This window comes from Carassius carassius, chromosome 42 (genome assembly GCF_963082965.1).
Source record: "Carassius carassius chromosome 42, fCarCar2.1, whole genome shotgun sequence".
Taxonomy (NCBI): domain Eukaryota; kingdom Metazoa; phylum Chordata; class Actinopteri; order Cypriniformes; family Cyprinidae; genus Carassius; species Carassius carassius.
This window is the reverse complement of record NC_081796.1, coordinates 17240705-17259820: the sequence shown is the minus strand read 5'-3', so window position 1 is coordinate 17259820 and position 19116 is coordinate 17240705. Positions and strand designations below refer to the sequence as shown.

Genomic DNA, 19116 nt, shown 5'->3' with positions numbered 1-19116 from the left:
GTGCACAAATGACCTCACTGTCAACTGGCTTACATCATTTTTTAGTTACACACTGTCTGTAAGAATGCAACCCTTTAAAATGGTACTGGGAAATAGTTTATCCAGAACCTGTTCATATGAGTCAATTTTTTGCGAATCTGAAAATCCATGGCTTGCGCTACCACAGCTTCACTTATATGTGACAAAAAAGACATTTCTGCTGGCTAGATTTTAACTCATTGCTTCAGATTCATACTGGTGAGTAAATGATATCAGAATTTAATTCATGCTATTTGAATTTACACCATACATTCATCAAGCTTTTAAGGGATTACCAAACTTTGAATAACAGCCTATGTGAGAAAGTGTCAAAGGGCTTATAGGCTCAGCAAGAAAGATTGTTTTAAAATTACTGAGCTAAAAGATGAGCTTAGTGTGATTTAGTTCACTTATATGCTGTCTTAAAAAGTGAAAGCCAACATTCACCAACAGGCTTATAAGTGGTGTTTGATTTGTGCGTTCTCTGGATGGGTTTGTTTGAAGTGCACTTCAGAAAGGCAGAGTTAGAGGTTAGGAAATGAGCCGAGGTGGAGTGTTATCTTAAGATTAAAGACAGGAAAGAAAGGAGAGGAATAACACATTTACAGCATGTGTAGATCTTACCTTATTTAAACCCCAAATCATTCAGTTTGCCAAAGAGCACATGGTACATCAGTGCACTAGTGTGTATGTGAAAAAAAAATATGTGAAGGGTAAACTACACAGATGTACTCTGAATTAACTATAGGAGTGACAAATGGATATTTAGAATAATCCCATACATGTTAATTTAATTCTTAATGTAACTAAGGGTGTGTGTGTGTGACCTTATAAACTCCATCAGTCCAGTGATCCCTCATTGCTAAGAAGTCCACGCCCAGGCCTCTGAATATGAGCCAATTCTGTCCAGCTCCACTGCCTCCAATATGGAGAATCCATTCCTGTTGCACCTCAGCAAGCACTATGTGGATCCATTTCAACTCTGTCCAAAGACTCCTTACATATTAGTCTGACCCTAAGGTTTCCATATATACATGCCAAGAACACAGGCATACTTGATTAATAAATGCAATTATTGTGTTTTTTTGTGTGTGTGTTTTTTTATAACATATTTGCAGCCATGCCTTGTCTGGATGGAAAGTGTGACTAGTGACGCATTCTTTTAAATGTGTTTAAAGACTCTTGTTCAAAAAGTTTTTATTCTAGCAAGTTAAATTAAAAGCTATTTTTTATTTTAGCACTTTCATGTAATATTTATATAGATATAGCTTTCAATTTTCAACCTGTCTCATATGTGCAAAACAAATATTACTGACTGAACACATCTGTCCTGTGGCCTTAAATGTTTGCATGCAGACAATTTAATTACAAAAGACACTGTTAAATTTTCATCATGCACAATGACATAAAGTCAGTTCTGAGGTTTGGGTTTTGTTAAAGGTAATTAAATCAAGTGTTATAATAATCATAAATTAGTGGAAGTATATTTATAATAAAATATCACGTTATACTTGTTATTTGGCTTTCGAGATAAAAAGGTAGTTCACTGCAAAATGTTGTTTCAAACTTTGAATGACTTTCTTTCTTCTGCTGAACACACAAAAAAAGATAATAAAAAAATGTCTGTTTTATTACATCCAATGCAAGTCAGTGTTGTTATTGTTAACTAAAACTACACCATTGAAAATAATTGTTATTCATTTAAATACAGTTGAAATAAAATACATATATTACATGAAAAATGTGAAATGTTGAAAATTAATTTTTTTTTTTTTTTAATAAAAACTAATAAAAATACATAATAAAACAACAGAAAATGTATATTAGATTAAAAACCTGAACTTAAAGAATGTAAATATAAATAAGAAATGGAATAAAACAAGTTTAAGTTAAACTAAACTAAATCTGAAATAAAGGTTAAATAGAAATATTTACCTTAAGCTTATAAAAATGGCAAAACTGCTTGGTTAGAAAAAAAATTCTAACATAAAAGAAAACATGTTGCCTTGGCAAATAACTAAAGTTTAAGTTGAAGTATTAGAGTTAAACGAAAACTGAATTAAAAATAAATTTAAGCTAAATAAAAATATTAAAATAAGTAAAATATGGCAAAAGCACGACATAATTGCTAAAACCGAAACTAAAATTAAAGTGGAATTTGAAAATAAAACAAAAACCAATTCAAAATATTAATATATATATAAAAAATATTATACTAAAATAATAGAATAATATTAAAATAAGTGATAATAGTGTTGTTGTTTTGGACCCCACTGACTTTTACTGTATGGAAAAAAATAGTTTTTTTTAGAATATCGTCTATTGTGTTCCACTGAGTGGAATAACATGAGTGTGAGTAAATGGTGACAGAATTTTCATTTTTTGGTAAACTATCCCTTTAAAGTTTGAGGTAGTTTGGTTTCTACCCTTATAGGAAAAAATATTGAAGTCTGTCCTGACAGGGAGCATGTCTGTTTCAGCTGTTTCTGTGGGCAATTTCACATCAGATCGATTTTTGTGTACGATATGTGTGTTTGTGAAACTGAATGAGTATTTGAGGTTGAATGTGCCTCTCTCTCTAAGAGTAGGGTGATATGTGTCTTTTACATATTAAATATATTAATTATAATAAATATTTTTAGAGATTGTTAAGTGACACTGCATGGGTTGTTTGTAAGAGATGCTGAGTACTGCTGTCAGCGGTATATGTGGCGCTCTCATATGAAGACATGCAGCTAATGGCTAAAATAAACCCGAGTGCTCCTGTTACACATGGCCTTTAAGTGCTCAGACTTTCATCACTCTCAACACTCATGACCAAACTGAGACCAAGGGCTGCATGCATATATCTTTGCATAGTTTTCATACGAAGTGTTTGCACTCAAAGAAAAACATTTAGTCATAAAACTCTATGCACATGTTCATATTTCTTTTAAATATAGTAGATACTGGAACCCATGCTGAATTAAGCTGAGTTGACGTCATAATTGAACAGCTATAATTTATATGTACTGTATATAGTAGTTTTTATAAGCTTAAGGTAAATATTTCTATTTAACCTTTATTTCAGATTTAGTTTAGTTTAACTTAAACTTGTTTTATTCTAGTTCTTATTTATATTTACATTCTTTAAGTTCAAGTTTTTAATCTAATATACATTTTCTGTTTTGTTTTATTGTTATGTATTTTTATTAGTTTTTATTAAAAAAACAAAAAAATAATAATTTGTAACATTTCACATTTTTCATGTAATATATGTATTTTATTTCAACTGTATTTAAATGAATAACAATTATTTTCAATGGTGTAGTTTTAGTTAACAATAACAACACTGACTTGCATTGGATGAAATAAAACAGACATTTTTTTATTATCTTTTTTTGTGTGTTCAGCAGAAGAAAGAAAGTCATTCAAAGTTTGAAACAACATTTTGCAGTGAACTACCTTTTTATCTCGAAAGCCAAATAACTCAGACTGGTGACTTTAAATCAGGCAGTGTTTCATTTCATTGTGATTTTTCTGCCAGTCTAAGATCTAAAACAGGAGTTTTAGAAGTTCAGAAAGGTCATGGCCTTCTGCTGGAGGAGCCTGGGACTTTTCTTTTTTCACTAAACTGCCGCCTTTGAGCGTGCTGAAAGAAACCCACTCCAAATGAAATGCCCTGGAACCCTTTTGGTACTCCTTGAGTGTACCTTATGCTAACAGAGGGGAAGAAAAGTGGCACACATACACACAGCTTTTCACAAGGCAGAGACTTAGTGAAGGGGAACAGTTGGCAGACAGTTTTTACTGCGTAATTGACTCTGGTGCTTTCTGAAGACCGCTGATCTGAGCTACACACATCTTCGCACATTGCTTTCCTAAACACAGGCCTATATTTTTGTTTATTTTCTATCCAGTTCCTTGACAATGTGAAAATGACTTTGGTTCTGCAGAATGTGAGTGTGTGCATGCAAAAGTGTAAGTGTGTGTGTCTACTGTATGTGCATGTGTTGCAGTGGGCAGGAGGGTGGAGCGTCACAGTCTGTGTCCTGTGTTCACTTCATTACATTTTAAGCATCCAACAGGGAGCCAGGACTGTTTTTCACATTACAGCACCTGTGATTCCCATTACACACAACATACTGTATAGTGCACTACACACACACATTTTCACATACTGCATCTCATAAACCAACACACCTATACAGTCACGCACAGAGTGCACATGCACGGTTATACAACACAAATATACATTGCATATGTATACACACGTGCTTCATTTACAACGGCACCGTTACCACTTTTCAAGGCACGTTACACACACATCCAGTCATTTCTTAAGCACTGTGTCCTTTATATCACAGAAAACAATATTGTGTTCGATAAAGCACCAGATTGAGTCTAATTTGTGAAGGTTGCAAGTCATGACTCTCAATTTTGTGCCCAGAACTGATTCTTTGTGTGTTCGTCTTGTGATTTCAATTCAGACTTGCATCCTATGATAGTCCCATTTGCATTCACATGGTAACCGGAGGGTATTTCTGATCCCCCGTCACACTGGACACACTAGCCACGCTGGTTGGTGGAGGGAATGGAGACTGCAATGGGCGGTAGCCTGCTTGAGCGTGATCTAGGTAGGCAGGAGCCGAAGTAATAGGGTGGGCGAAACCGATATACTGAGGATGTAGGAATTGGCCTTGGTGAGGAAGAATTTGAGTGGCTTGCTGGCAGTTAAGCACTGAGAAGTTGGTAGGCATGTTCACGTAGACGCTGGCGTCTGGTGGAAGACAGCACGAGGCTTGGGCGCGGAGCATAGGGGCAGGTGCAGGACGGGGAGCAGCGGGCGGAGCTGAAGAGCTGGAGGAGGTGGCTGTGCTCGATTGGCGGGAGGACGAACCTCGCGAAGTACCTGTGCTGGCCATCATGGGAATCGTCTCGAGGACACGGGCGCTGCTGGACCCTCCTCCTGAGCTGCCGCCTGATGAAGGCTCCTGTTTGGGACGGAGACAGCGGCAACAGCACACGGCAACGACGGAGCCCACCAGCACGAATGCAACGAAGACCGAGCCGACGATCAGGAAGGGCACGTAGATGGGTACTGCAGGGTAAAAACAGGAAAAATATGACAAACCCATTCAAAAGAAAAAATAAAATAAAATAAAAACCTCTTTACTTATACTTTGCGATTTTAACCCATCAGTAAACAGACCGATATAATAGCCCATTAACACTAAGAACGATAACTATTCTATATGTAACCCCTCTCTCCCGGGTCCTCACCGCCACACCTCGCATTCGCTCCGAGTGGGCCTCAAACTCAGGTCTCTGGCATGGGAGGTAGACACACTAACAAGGAGACTAAATGGCTGCAGCCACTAACGTCTGTCGCTAGTGAATCTCTTGAGATCGGGGAGTGAGGTTTACCTACACAGCACTACTCGCTGGCCTCCGTTACATATATTAGTAACCCACATCAGTGGACGATAATTTTCTTATTATAAGTTTATTATAAGTGCGTGCTACAGTTTTGTCGTATACAGTTTATACCGCTTTAAATGTTTAAATCTTTTAGGTTTAATCTTTCATCTGGAAAGTTCTGAAAGTGATGGCAAGTGATTCATTTCTCTGTGTTGTTATTTTTATAGTTGCGGTATGGATTTCTCTATACAATTGTTAAAACTGTATAGTTATAGTTGTCAATATGATTATCATTTTTGTTGTGAATGGGCCATTACAAAACTAAAGTACACATTATAGAAGGGTGTCAAACTCAACTCCTGGCGGGGTGGAGTTTCCTTACTTTAGCAAAGGAAAACCAGTCTCCTCTTGGCTTTAATCGAAATCCTCCTACATTCTTCTTTACAAATCCTTGTTTTTTTCTTCTAATTAGAGACCAATGTTTTGTTTTGATGTCTCCCCTGTGCTTTCACGTTCCTCCCTTCTGAGCAGCTTGTGCACAACGCTGACCACATCCACCAGGAGCTGCTTCCGTGTACAACAGTGAGCGCAAGCTACATTACATTCATTATTATGTTTTTAATATGTTATTTTCTTACAAAAATGTATAAATTCGCTACAGGAGGCCTTTCCGTGTGAGACACTTTTTATTAAGGATGGGCACTTTTTATTTCACTTCTTTTGGACTGATGCATGCAACACCTGCTCAGTGCCATTAAACAGCTTGAAAGATCAAAGACAATTTTTTATATAACTCTGACTGGATTTGTCTGAAAGGAGAAAGTCATAAACACCTAGGATTAGGAGTCATTATAAATTAGTCTAATTAGTACTAATTTTCATTTTTGGGTGAACTAACCCTTTAATTAGGGTTGAATCTGAAGTCTGCAGGTCTCCGGCCCTCCAGGAATTCAGTTTAACACACCTGCATTATAGTAACATTCTCAGTTCATTTCAAAGACAACGAAAGAGAAAATGACTCCGTGAGGTGAACTCCGTAACAGATCTGAACGATTCACTGATGCAAACCGCTAAATTATGAGTTTTGAGAAACTTTCTGACTGAATCATTTAAAAGAACCTGATCATAAGAGTTATTTGTTTGCAGATCAGACATCACGGCTCGTGCTGTGTTTTGTTGTTGTGTACAGGAAATACTGGAGCACATTCAGATGATATCTGATAAAACAAAGCTTGTATACTGTAGATTTTAGATTATTTTTTCTGTTTTTATTTTAGCACATTTACTATCAATAATTACCGCCTGGGGTCTAGTGGCTGTTTACTGGCCAAAATCTAAAGAACCAACTCAAATGGGCATCAACCTTCTGCTTTAGGATAAATCTTTCAGATTTTATTTTTTGTCTGTTTTATCATCCAGTAGGTGACAATCATATAATTTAGAAAAGGAATCTCATCAACAAGCAAGCTTCTAGATTTGAGGTATCATTAATAAAAGTACAGTTCATTACCTTGTTTTTAAAATGTAATGCTTGTAATACAACCTTCGTAATGTATTTAGGTCATCCATATGTATTCACTGCCACTGATACAAGATGTAATATTATAGGTATATAATATATGATACATAATGTATTATTATAGTGTGTATCAGGCCTCCCTGATGTCAAAAATACAGAAAAGTGCTGGATGGACATTGGAGGACTTCGGGGAGTTTTGTTTGTATATAGCCCTTGAGCAATGTTTTACCTTCTCTTTAGAAAGCGCACGTCCGTTTCAAATTCCAGTATACATCCGAAGCATTTGTACCCACACTGCCATGAGGAAGACTAGAATATCAGTAGTGTGACTGAGCTCAAGGTAATTTTTTTAAATAACAATAAGCAAGTTTGAAGCCTAAAGCATTGCTGAACCTTGTTGATGTTTCATAATAAGCCATGCGTGTGTATCTGTAAATCACAGAACAGAGCACTCACAAGTTTCCATCCCGCTCACAGATGGGTAACTTACCAGCTCATGTGAGATGAAGGGATCTGAGAGAAAAGCAAATATGAAAGACGAGATGTTCCACCAGTGACTCGTCCCCAGGGGTCCGGGGGCCCCTCATTAACACTTATTAAGACAGGTTTGATCTTCTCTAATCTCCTGCAACTAGTGCCATCCTTTCTGCCCTTTCTACCTGACCATGTTCATCCTTTTTCCGACAGGTAACTCTGCATTAAAAGTGACCTTTATAGCTTAATTAGAAATCTGATGGCCTGGGGGAAGCTTTCAGCATTTACTTTGTTGGATCTGGTCAGGATCTCTCACCCTCATAATTGAGTTGAATCAAATCATCTATAATAGCCATGCAAACTTGCTTTTGATTTTATTACAGGAGCAAAACAGATTCCACTTACTCAGCCATAACCTAAAAAATGCAACTATTGTTTAACAATTTATTATAACGTTATTGAATCAAAGCATGATTGCTATGCAAAAATGACAGGGGAGTCATTTTTACAGGAGCTCTTTTCATAGTTATTTCTATAACAGGGGGATTTTTCAGTAAATGACCTGAATTTTGGCAAGCTTTAGGTTTGTGTGCATGTTTTGAAAATCAGTGCTTTTTCGGCAGTTGAAACACCCCTTTTTTTCTTAAACACCCTATTCACAGTTACACACAAATGTGTGTGGAAAAACAATAGAGAATCTGTTGTACAGGTTATTTCCATAGATTTATTTTTCCTTGGAGATGCTTTTTGTTATAATTCAAACTGAGTGGTAGCAATAGGTGTCTAATGAGATGGACGGCGACACAGTCAAGCCAGTAGTTTTCAATAGTTTTGTTAAAACATGTAAAATATTTACTTTGTATCATTTAGATAATTATAGAAGTTTTTCTGCCACAGGATAACTGCAACATTTATCTAACAATTAGACCTTTTTTTCTTGCAATTGTGACATGTTAACTTGTGATTGTGAGATAAACTTGCATCTGCAAGAAAAAAGTCTTTTTCCACAGTGGAAAAAAAAAAGAATTTTGAGATGTAAAGTTAGAATGAGAATGAGATAAAAAGTGTCAATTACCTTTTTTATCCCATGGCATCCTTTCAATATAACATTATATGTAGTAAATAAATAAATAAAATAAAATAAAAATTTGTGTAGGCTACATGTAAACCTGTCCTGATTTATTTGTATTGTTGTAGTCAAATCAAGAACGTTATTAGAGGACCTGAAGTTCATTGCCAATACATGATGATAGCAAAGCCCTTCTCATGTCCTTAAAAGGATTTGGGGCCCCTTAACATGAATTCACACCTGTTGCATTATTGTCCAAGTAGAACCAAGTCTTCAACTGCCAGACAGGCCCTGTCAAACTTCATGCCCATATGCCTTAGAAGACTACCATTACCTCTTGTCTTTTAGATTTGCATAATTAAAAGAGCCCAAGAGCTCTTTAGTTCTTTAAAAATAAATAAATAACAATATTTTTTTCTTTCTTTTAGGTTATAGGTAGTTTTTATAACTCATAAAAATGTACCCTTGCATCAATATGGGGTAGAATATTAAAGTTTTGGGGTTTATAAGTTGTCAGTGTATACGTTGAAATTCATGTATGCTACATTTTTTCTTTACTATTTTAAATTTTGCTGAAAAGTCTATATTGTGCTTTAATTGCAAGGTTATGACAACTTACCCTATACTGTGATTTTATTCAACTGTTGCTTTTTAGGGTCAAACTGTGAACTTGATTCTCGTGGGGAACCGGACGACTGGAGATCGCGCGAAACAATTCCTGGCGGCGCGCGCTAGTTACTGTGCTACAAACAGCAGTTATTTATAACCGCGCGCTGTACAATTTAACATTTGTGACTGAGTCGACGGTTAGGTGCCAATTTAGATGATAATTTAACTGGAGCAGTCAAAACCTGGAAAAGCAATGACATTTAACCGTTATATTTAGGGATGGGAATCGTCAGTAATTGAACGATTCTGTTTCAGATTCTTTATAACGATCCCGGTTAATGATTCTTTTAGTAGCCTACTAAAAAAAAATTAAATACTGCATTTAGCCTACAGCTCTCAAAAGTCTACTGACAAATGATCATATAATTTCAGACTTCAGTAAAATAGCTGTAACTGATCAGAAATACAAATTCATAAATACAATCCTCTGTAGGCTATGCCACTGTAGAAATGCCACTCAATGTTATAAAACTTACTTAATTATTTTTGCATTAATTCATTTTATTTAAAACTTTGCTACTATTGCAACAAACCCCATATTGTGTATGTTTGACAAAACCCACACAGTAAGCTACATGGTTTATTTCGACTCGGAAATGACCAAATAAACGACTCGCGGTTCAGTCAGTGAGTCCGATTCATAAGTTTCCAATCCAATTGATTCAGAGATTCACTAAATGATCCTGTTCATAAGATTCATTCGTTCGAGAATAATGAAGCCCCTTCTAAATAATAACCGCTTCTCGCTAAGATTGATTCTTGGAGATAAAGTTCCACACAACATTAACCTTAATCGTTTTTGTAACTTCATTTGGACATGAAACTCAACCCGACTTTCTCATTTAGTGGGGCTTTTACGCACAAAACGCCTGAGGGTCACAAAACATTTAAATGGGTCGATATACCTTACACACTGCTGCTGATGTAAAACTTATTGAATTAAGCCATTTAAACTTAGCTGGAGTACAATTTGATTACACGGTATAATTGCCTAATTTGTTTCAGACAGAGGAAGTTACTCTAGCAGAAAACAATGCAGACTTCAGCTTACCTGCCCCAGAATTTTTCTCGTCCTTGTTCCCGGTGTTGGTGTCTTGTGTCTTTTTATCGTTATCACATGTGCCCTGGTCCAGGCGAGCTTCTGAGCTGGAGCAGCAGTATCTGAGCTCGCATTTCCCGCAGCAGATGATGGCCTCGGCGCTGTCGAAGCGCTCCGGACACGGAAAACCGTCTCTCCATTCACCCTGAGAGTCATGAAAACCGTGACAGTATTCTCCACTCGCCTTCACGTTAATGATGGTCAAAAGTGTCAATACCACCGAGACGGCCATCGGGAATCCCGTGCATCCCCGCATACTGTCACAAACCTCTGCGACTAAAATACCTCAGGGTTTTGGTCTAGACCCTGTTAAGTTAATGGCTTGGTAAATGAAACTAATAAAATGAGGAGACGCTGCAAAAAGGAACCAACTAACAACTTTGGAAATGTCATTGGGCAGAGAAATTCCAAAGTTAATTCAATAGATCCAACAGAATTGCTCCAGACAAGTATCCACTGTTTCCCCCAGCCGTCACAAGACTTCCAGTAGCTTTGTTTCGGATTTAAAGTAAAGAGGACACATGGGAAAACGCATAAAAGCCACAAGGGATGCGGTTTTATACTCATAAACCATTAATTCAGAATATCCCATATTCCTGCGAGAAACCTCCAAGACTTCAGACAAACTTTGCATCAATCCAACTCTGAACGGATCTTCATCTTCTCAAATGTCTTCCCTTGAGATACGGAGCAACCACTGACTTCACTTGTAATCCATACGCTCGATTCCTCAGTGTGTTCTGACCATTTTTTTTTTTTTACCAACCAGTCAAGGAAGTTTTTCCACATTAATCCATATCATGCGACTTTCAGTATAGCCTAAACGTTTTAGGAGGTCCGGCTTATTAATATTTAAAAGAGCACTCAACTGCAACAACTGATTTCCAAAGGGAGCAAGCAGTCAGCTGTCAGCATCTCTATAAGCAGGACCAGTGCATAGTGAGGATTTGGCATTGATAGACCGAGTGACCCACTGACAACTTCTCCTTCATCCAGGGGGTAGCTGCCCACCCGTCCGGCGGCGCATGCGCACTGTCGTGTCTTAGTTGACTGCTTCTCCGGCTGTTGCAGTGCAAACAAGTGTCATTGTGTATTGACGGGGCTCCTGGGCGTTTCAGGAGCGCTTCTGTGCGATGGGTGTTTTGCGGGGATCTGCCTGAGCACAAAAGGGACGGAAACGCCGTTTTGTAATGCATTTAGCTCGCCGGTGGCTCACATCAATTAGAGCCCGCGATCAGGACTAAAAGACCTGGGCCACTATCAACAGCAAGCGGACGGAAAAATAACCTAGTTTTATGTACAACGAACAAGTTACAATCCAATAGTAAAATAAAATTAAAAAAGCATAATATAAACAGGCTGCTGGCCGACAGCATACTGACGGGAAAATATTTTTATTTTTATTAATGCATTATGTACAGTGAACATCATATTACATTCAAAATGTAAAGTCAAGGTAAACAGCTTCATGTTAATATAAATATAAATATTATACATATTTATAGGCCACTATCGACAGTGAAATGACAGAAAAATAACATTTAAAATATTTTATCATATATAAAAAATGGTTAAATAATGTAGAATGAACATTAGGTGACATGCAAACTGTAAAATAAATACAAATGTATATATTTTCTAAACACTACAGTAATGTTTACAGTCACAGGCAAAATGTCAAAATTGCGTGTGTTATGTAACATTTATTTAATTTTATATTCATACACAACAAGACCTTTCCTCTTTCTAAAAGACAAACAAATCTACTCCAGTGCACACGATGACAATCATACAGAACTAGACAAATGTAGTTTAGTGGAATCTGGTATTAAACAGAAACAACGTAACTTTTAAGTAGACAGCGCACTCTAGTGGATATTAAACGATCTTGGTCTTCGTTTGTTAGGTAAAAATACAATTATATTTAACAAACGCAATATTTAATTTATCTATAAGACATTCTCGTATTTATGTATATTCAAACTTTTTTTTAGCAAAAGGATAGTTTTATAGTAAGAGAACACGCGGACTTTTAATTTGAAATTAACTGTAGCGGTGCTTTTAAATTGGTCCTGATCAACGCTTCCTTAATCCTGTTACTACAGCACCAACAAAAACAAACGGTAAAATCTTACTCCATTGTTTTTCTGACAGTTTCAGGTAAAATAAGGAGATACTTACCCAGTACTTACCCAGTTTGTGTCGGTCATTGTGCATAAAACGACTAGCTAGTAGTTAGCAAGGACGTGTTTGAATTTTAGCATATAATTTAATAGATACGTTTCATAATACGTAATGATAACGTTACCTTAATTTACAATGCTTGTCATAATGTTCTCTGTTCTGCACATACAGTAAACTGTTCCTGTTAAAATGCAAACTTTATCGTTTTAAAGCATGTTTGTCCAGCAGTAACGTTATATTGTTTGTTTCTATAGGTGCCACTTGTTTCTGTGTCTGTTACTGTGAGAAGTCTTTAGTGCGGATGAACCGTCCTTTATATGGTACAGGTAAAAGACCAGTGCGAACCAGGAAGGTGTTTGCACCCAAGAAAGAATGGGTGATGAGAAACCCTCACATAACCAGTTACGTAAAATCCTTTTCTGGAAGTGATGCCTTATAATTTATCTGTTTTCCTTTTCTTTTAGAGCACAGTGCACGATCTTTCAGTGCATAAACCCACACCAGAGGAACTGGTAAGGATTTTACTTTGAAAGCTCTAAGCATATCCTTGTGCATTTACTGTTATTTTTCTCCATACATGGATCTCACAGGCTCGACATCATGATATGCACAGATCTCAGAATAGGGTTGTGGCGCAGTGGGAATTAAAAGAAAAGGCTCTAACACGCAGACGGAGGAAAAACCAGCCCCCCAGTCCTCCAGGACTTGATAGAGCCCGACTCAACATCATCAGAGAGGTGTGTATGGATTGCAGAACACTCACAAAATTAAGCTTGTAAAACTATATCTAGGAAGAATGCAATATGTTTTAATAAAAAACCTGCTGTATCGTAGTTATAAATCATGCTGTATTATATTTGATACACAGATTTCTAATTTCTATAAATTTTTAAAACTGCTGAAACCCTGTCATATACGGTTTAGCCCTTTTAGCAAATAAAAGGTCTTCTAGTATTATTGTGAAAAAAAAACTAACTAAAAAAATAACTTTTAGAACGTTATTAATATTACAAGATGAACACTTACCGAGCTTTAGCGACTTGAAAAATCATATTAAATGTATCAAATATGATAAACTATTATTTTGAGGAACATATGTTTGTGCATCTCTCAATTATCATTGTAATGCATTGCTTTATATGTTTACCCCCACAATAAATGCCCATGAGCTTTGATCAAAACTAAGCATTTAAATATCTTATATTAAGACATATTGGGAGATTTATAATCAAAACTGATATTTATATGCATTTTATAGAAGTGTGTTGTACTGTTGTAAATCTGTCATTCATAAATATCAGCAACTGAACCAAGTCACATATTTGCAAACTCAGTTTGGACCACTGTATAAAATTGAGTTGTTTTTTTTAATTCTCCATGTTCTCACTTTATAATACTATATGAGCCATAAAAGCCTGGTGTATAAAATATGATACTCAACAGGTTTGGATATTTTAAAACCGTTCCATATATATACATATATATATCAGTTTTGTCTGCCTATTTTATATGCTTTAGAAGAGTTAATACAAGCTCATAATAACATTTTGTTCCCACAGTTTTTCAAATTGGATAACAAAAAGGTTATGAAAATCTATTTGTTTAGGTGTTTTCAGATCGGTGTCAGTTGCAGGATGTCATTGCACGGTCAGACAGAGCTTTGGCTGGAGTAAAAGACCTGTTTGGTGATGCACCCCGTCGACGCACAGGTAGTTGATTCTTGTGCAGCATAAACTGATGTGCTATTATCTGATTTAACAAGTGTTATGTAAATGTACTTGTGAAAACTCACAGATTTGTGTGTTTTAGGATCCCCCACCATTACTGTGGCACCTGACTGTGATTCTGACTCTGAGCTACCTGTTCATCAAAAATCTGATCCTCCAACCCAGCTGTCATTGCTCAGCCAGTCTATGATGAATCAGCAGGTACTCACACACAAGCACCACCAAAAGCTTTTATTCTGTAATAAAACCTAGAGTAATAAAGTCTTTTCTAGGCCCTGAATGAGTTGAAGGAGTGTGAAGAGGAGCATGATGAAGCCCAGGATGCCTCTGTGCACCTCAGCTCTATGATGCACAGGTGTGAATGACTGGTCATTTATCTTCAACAAAAAAAACTTCTAATGCATTTTGATTGTCTTTAAGCATGTCATTTTTAAATGCTTGCTTTCAGAAAAAGAAATAAATGTAGGTCAGAGTATTTTCTATGGGCCTCAGACCATCAAGAGCAAGAGCTACCCAAGACACCATGTAATACTGGAGTCAGAGAAGACCAGGCAGGTAATGAAGGCATGAGCTTCTTATCTAATTGCAGGTTTGATGTGATTGATGTCAAGATAAAACTTTTTTTTTTTTAAATATCTATGCTGCTTTTGCCCAGCGCTCAATGCTACAGTGGCTGTAAAGCGTTTAAAATCCAGGCAGACTCATTCTGATGTAAACCAGTCTAACTCGCTAGTCAACCAGGTTCTGAACCCAGAGCCTGCTTCCTCTCAACCAGGCGAGGCACTGTTATCAGACACTATTTTTTAGTTTATTATAAACTAATGTAATAATGCTAATTTTGTAACATTAACAATAACATTTTTGTTTATTTTTGTAATAATATTTCACAACATTGTTTTTAGATCAAATAAAAGGCAGCCTCGATGAGCTTGACAGACATTAAAAAACATTTAAAAAATATGTAAATATTAATAATACTAACAAAATTAATGATAATGCAGTTAATGTAAACATTTATTTAAATAGTTTTTTTAAATTAATTATTTTAATCGTGTGTGTATTTAGGTGTGTATGTAGGCATAAATTATACAGACCCTTTATTTTATGTATTTTATATATATATATATATACATTTTTTCAGGTATTAAGAGCAGGTCAGTTCAAGCCAGTAGAGGGCATCCTGAACATACTTCTGGTCTGAACAGCTCAGGGTTAAGTCCTCTGGCAGGAAACCAGTCCAGTCTGGTGCTTCTGCAGGGCATGCTTGAGCAAGTGGAGACTGAGCTAGACTCTCTAGACCACCAGAATCCTCCACCAGAAGCTAGACCGCAGCAACAGAGACCAGGCCTCACTGGCTTCTCTGTCACTTTAGTGGCGACACTTGGACGTCTAACCAGTCATATCAGAAAAGTAAGGGCACACACACAAGTTTTTATTTTAATTGGTCAGTTGAGTTACTTCTTCATTGGCATCACTTGCACACAGAAAGAAGAGGAGGCTTTGAGGGAGGCACAGGAGAGAAGACGATTAGAGGAGGAAGTGAAGGAGCAGAGAGCTTTGATTGACGCCCTGACTGTGGAGTCACTGACACTGAGGGAAGAGAGCACCGCCCTGCAGGTTAACTATTTATCATTCAGCAACGTTATCCAGATATTATTTGCAGGTTTATCCATTCAGATGCCATTTTTGATGGTGTTTGTTGTTGTTTCCATGCAGGCAAGGCTGCAGCAGCAGATATCTGACCTAGAGCAACGCCTAGATGCTGTAGTCTTGGTGGTGGGAAGACCAGATTCTGCTGAACAACACTCAACAGTGCAAATCACAGACATCACAGCTCAAAGTAACTGTAGATCCACAGATCATGGACCTGTAAACTTGCATTGCCACTGTGTTGAAGATGTATCTTACCAGTTAATATTAGGAGTGGTTATCTTGAGTTATCTGAACCTGTAGTGGCACAGTGATTAAGAAAAAGTGTGTTGTGTTCTGTAGAAAGCAGAAATCTGGAGTCTGGCGGTATTGAAAAGGATTTACAGCAACAAGACTTTGTCTCTGCAGCTGTGCTGCTCTCTCCTCCTCGTCAAAGAGATGGTCTGCTTCCCGCAGGTCAGTCTGAAGTGTGGCAAGATCTGTCAATTGACACCCTGTAGTGTTGAGGGCTTAACACTGACAAGCATCACTGTTGTTGTTCATATATTATTCACAATTGAAAATGCAACATTTTGGAGGATGCTAAAATGGATGACAATTCACAGAGACATTATAATTGGACCCATACAAATCTGATATGAACATCCTGACCCTAGCAATAGTCCAGCAACAAACACCCTTGTAAAATACTCAGAAAACCTTAGCAATGTATTAAATACATACATAAATACTATTAAGTAGTAAGTAAAAATACAACTGCATAGCGACATGACACCCTGGAAACCACTTAATCACCATAGCATTTTGCATGAGCAAAAATCCCTTAAAAATCCCTTAATTAAAAAAATATATATATATATTTATTGTGTGTGTGTGTATATATATATATATATATATGTATATGTATATGTGTATGTGTTTGATTTGACTTTCTGTAATTATGCCCAGCATTTATGAATCAACAATCGAAATGTAATGATTAAGCAGAAACTGAGTTTTCTAAGGTTAGAAATATATATTTGTGTCTTAGGAAGTTGCTCAAATCTGACTGAATCATCAATGCAAGGATGACTCAACAGAATTTTTGTTACTTCTCCCAGTGTGTCATCCAGATTCACTCGCACCCCCGCTGCCCTTCAGTGGCTCCTATGCAGCAACAGGAAGTCAGGGTTCACCGGAGGACTTTGATATCTCAATCTCTCCTTCATCCTTCGCTAGCCTACCACGACCCACTCATTTTCTGGATGATCTCTCCCAGGATGCCATGCTAGGGGAGATCGCTGAACTGACACGTCAGAACGCAGCGATCCGGGCCCAGTTGGGGCAGCACGTCCATCTCCAGCTGGAGCTTCAGTATCAAAGGAGCAGAGCGCAGACCGACTTTCCACAACCAGTTCTATAGTTAGATAAGTGTCGCTCTCTACAGAGCCACAGCAGGTTAGTTACATACTATAGACTTGGAGTAAGGTAGTCTGCAGTTCCTCGCATCTGTTTTTCAATTGATTTTCCCCACAATTTTTATTATAGTTGTGCCTTTATATCTCACAAATATGACTTTATAATACTGTACAAAAGTTTAGGGACATCTCTAATGCTTGCCAAGGCTGCATTTATTTGATCAAAACAACAGTCAAGACAGTGATAATGTGAAATATTATTTTACATTCAAAACAGCTGTTTTCTATTTAAATATATTAAATATAGTAAAGCAGGATTTTCAACATTCATTACTCCAGTCTTTCTGGTAAAGAAGCATTTCTTATTATCTTCTGCCTAATATATTTGTGGTAGCATTTACAAGAAATAAAAACAATATGTAACAATGCAAAGTCTTACTGTCACCGATTAGAATAATTTATTTGTATCCTTCTTATTTTTTTATTATTATTCTGACCACAAACCTAGTGTGTATCTCATATGATTTGCGAGACTTGTAAGTTTCTCATAATTGTAAATTTTTATCTCACAATTTTGAATTGTAATAGTGACTTTATTGCTCTTAACTATGCCTCCATTATCTCACAACTGCAACTTTGTGAGAGCTGAGGTAGGCTTGTATAGTACACAGTGAGTTTGGATGTGGTTGTTTATTCAGTTCTATTCACACTTTTCACGATACAAATCATTGCAAAGCAGCTTCACAGAAAATTCAAGTTTAGGAGTAGTTTATCTGTGGTGGCTGTCAAGGTGTTGTCCATATGGATATGGACAGAACAAAACAATCATACAGTAAGTTAATGACGTATTCAAACAAACAGTGAACACAATTATTACATTTAGATCTTTTTTTGTCCAGCCTATTTCTGTAGAGAGATCCTCAACAGTGGAGATTGAACAAAAACTGCGGGAATTGAACCGCCAAAGTGCCGAAGCAAAAGCTAAACTACTAGAGCTCATTGAACAACAGAAACAGAGTGCCTCCCTCAGAGTTTCCCCTGCCATTTCCCCAGTGCCTCCTGACTCCAGCACCACTCACACAGGTGTGTGTTTCTTTAAATGATACTTGCATCCTCTCAGATCCTGCAGAATGAGAGTAACTGATAAATGACGACTGTTCATGTTTTACAGAAGTTAGAGGGTTAACTCCAGAGCCATTTTTGACACTTCCTGAGAGAAACCATTCACCACAATCCAGTGCAAGTAGTCGTAGGTGAGTTATAAAAAGCCATGAACAGAATTTGCTTACAAGATATGATAAGACTAATGTGATAGGATACGACTAAGATAAGAAACGTATAGGACTAGACTGTTCAGTCCAGTTGTGCTGATTACAAGGCATTTCAGGTCAACTGGAAGACATTCACCACAAAGTTTGGATAGTGTGGAAATCCAGAGCCTTGAGAATCAGGTATGATTTTTATCGTACACACAACCATCTGTATGTAGTTTTATAAAACTTCACATAGATACTTATAGTATGTAAAACTTCAGAATTTTTATTTTATTTCTGACAGGTGGACAAGATGAAAAGAGTGGGCTGGTTTGCATTGTCCGCTCATGTCAAATGAATTGAGCTCAAAAGAAGAATATGGTCTATGCATTAACATCATATTTTCATGCACAATAGCATTCAAATACATTTGACATCCCTAGGTCGGTCTGATCAAACATCCTGACCGCAGCATATCTGTATAATGCTCATGTTGAGAACGTGATGCCCAGTGGAACAGTCTGTGCATAGGAACTCAACACAAGGCAACAGACCATGAGAATTAAGCCTGAGTTGTTGGCTTGGCCAGATTACATCAATAAAACAATAGATTCTAACCTAACCTAGTCAAATGACATGAATTTACATTAATCCTCA

General features: G+C 36.9%; 1 protein-coding gene and 1 pseudogene across 1 annotated transcript; one reads left to right on the top strand and one right to left on the bottom strand.

The window, feature by feature from the left end:
• Positions 1-3496: 3496 nt before the first annotated feature.
• On the bottom strand, positions 3497-11283 carry LOC132124120 (protein shisa-2-like). The gene is made up of 2 exons (XM_059534955.1): positions 10201-11283; positions 3497-5098 (listed from the first exon to the last, which is right to left on the bottom strand). The coding sequence occupies exons 1-2, from the start codon at positions 10502-10504 to the stop codon at positions 4518-4520; spliced, it is 885 nt and encodes a 294-aa protein (XP_059390938.1). The 5' UTR covers positions 10505-11283; the 3' UTR covers positions 3497-4517.
• A 1219-nt stretch (positions 11284-12502) lies between these two features.
• LOC132123918 (spindle and centriole-associated protein 1-like) lies at positions 12503-19071 on the top strand (annotated as a pseudogene).
• The last annotated feature ends 45 nt before the right edge of the window (positions 19072-19116 follow it).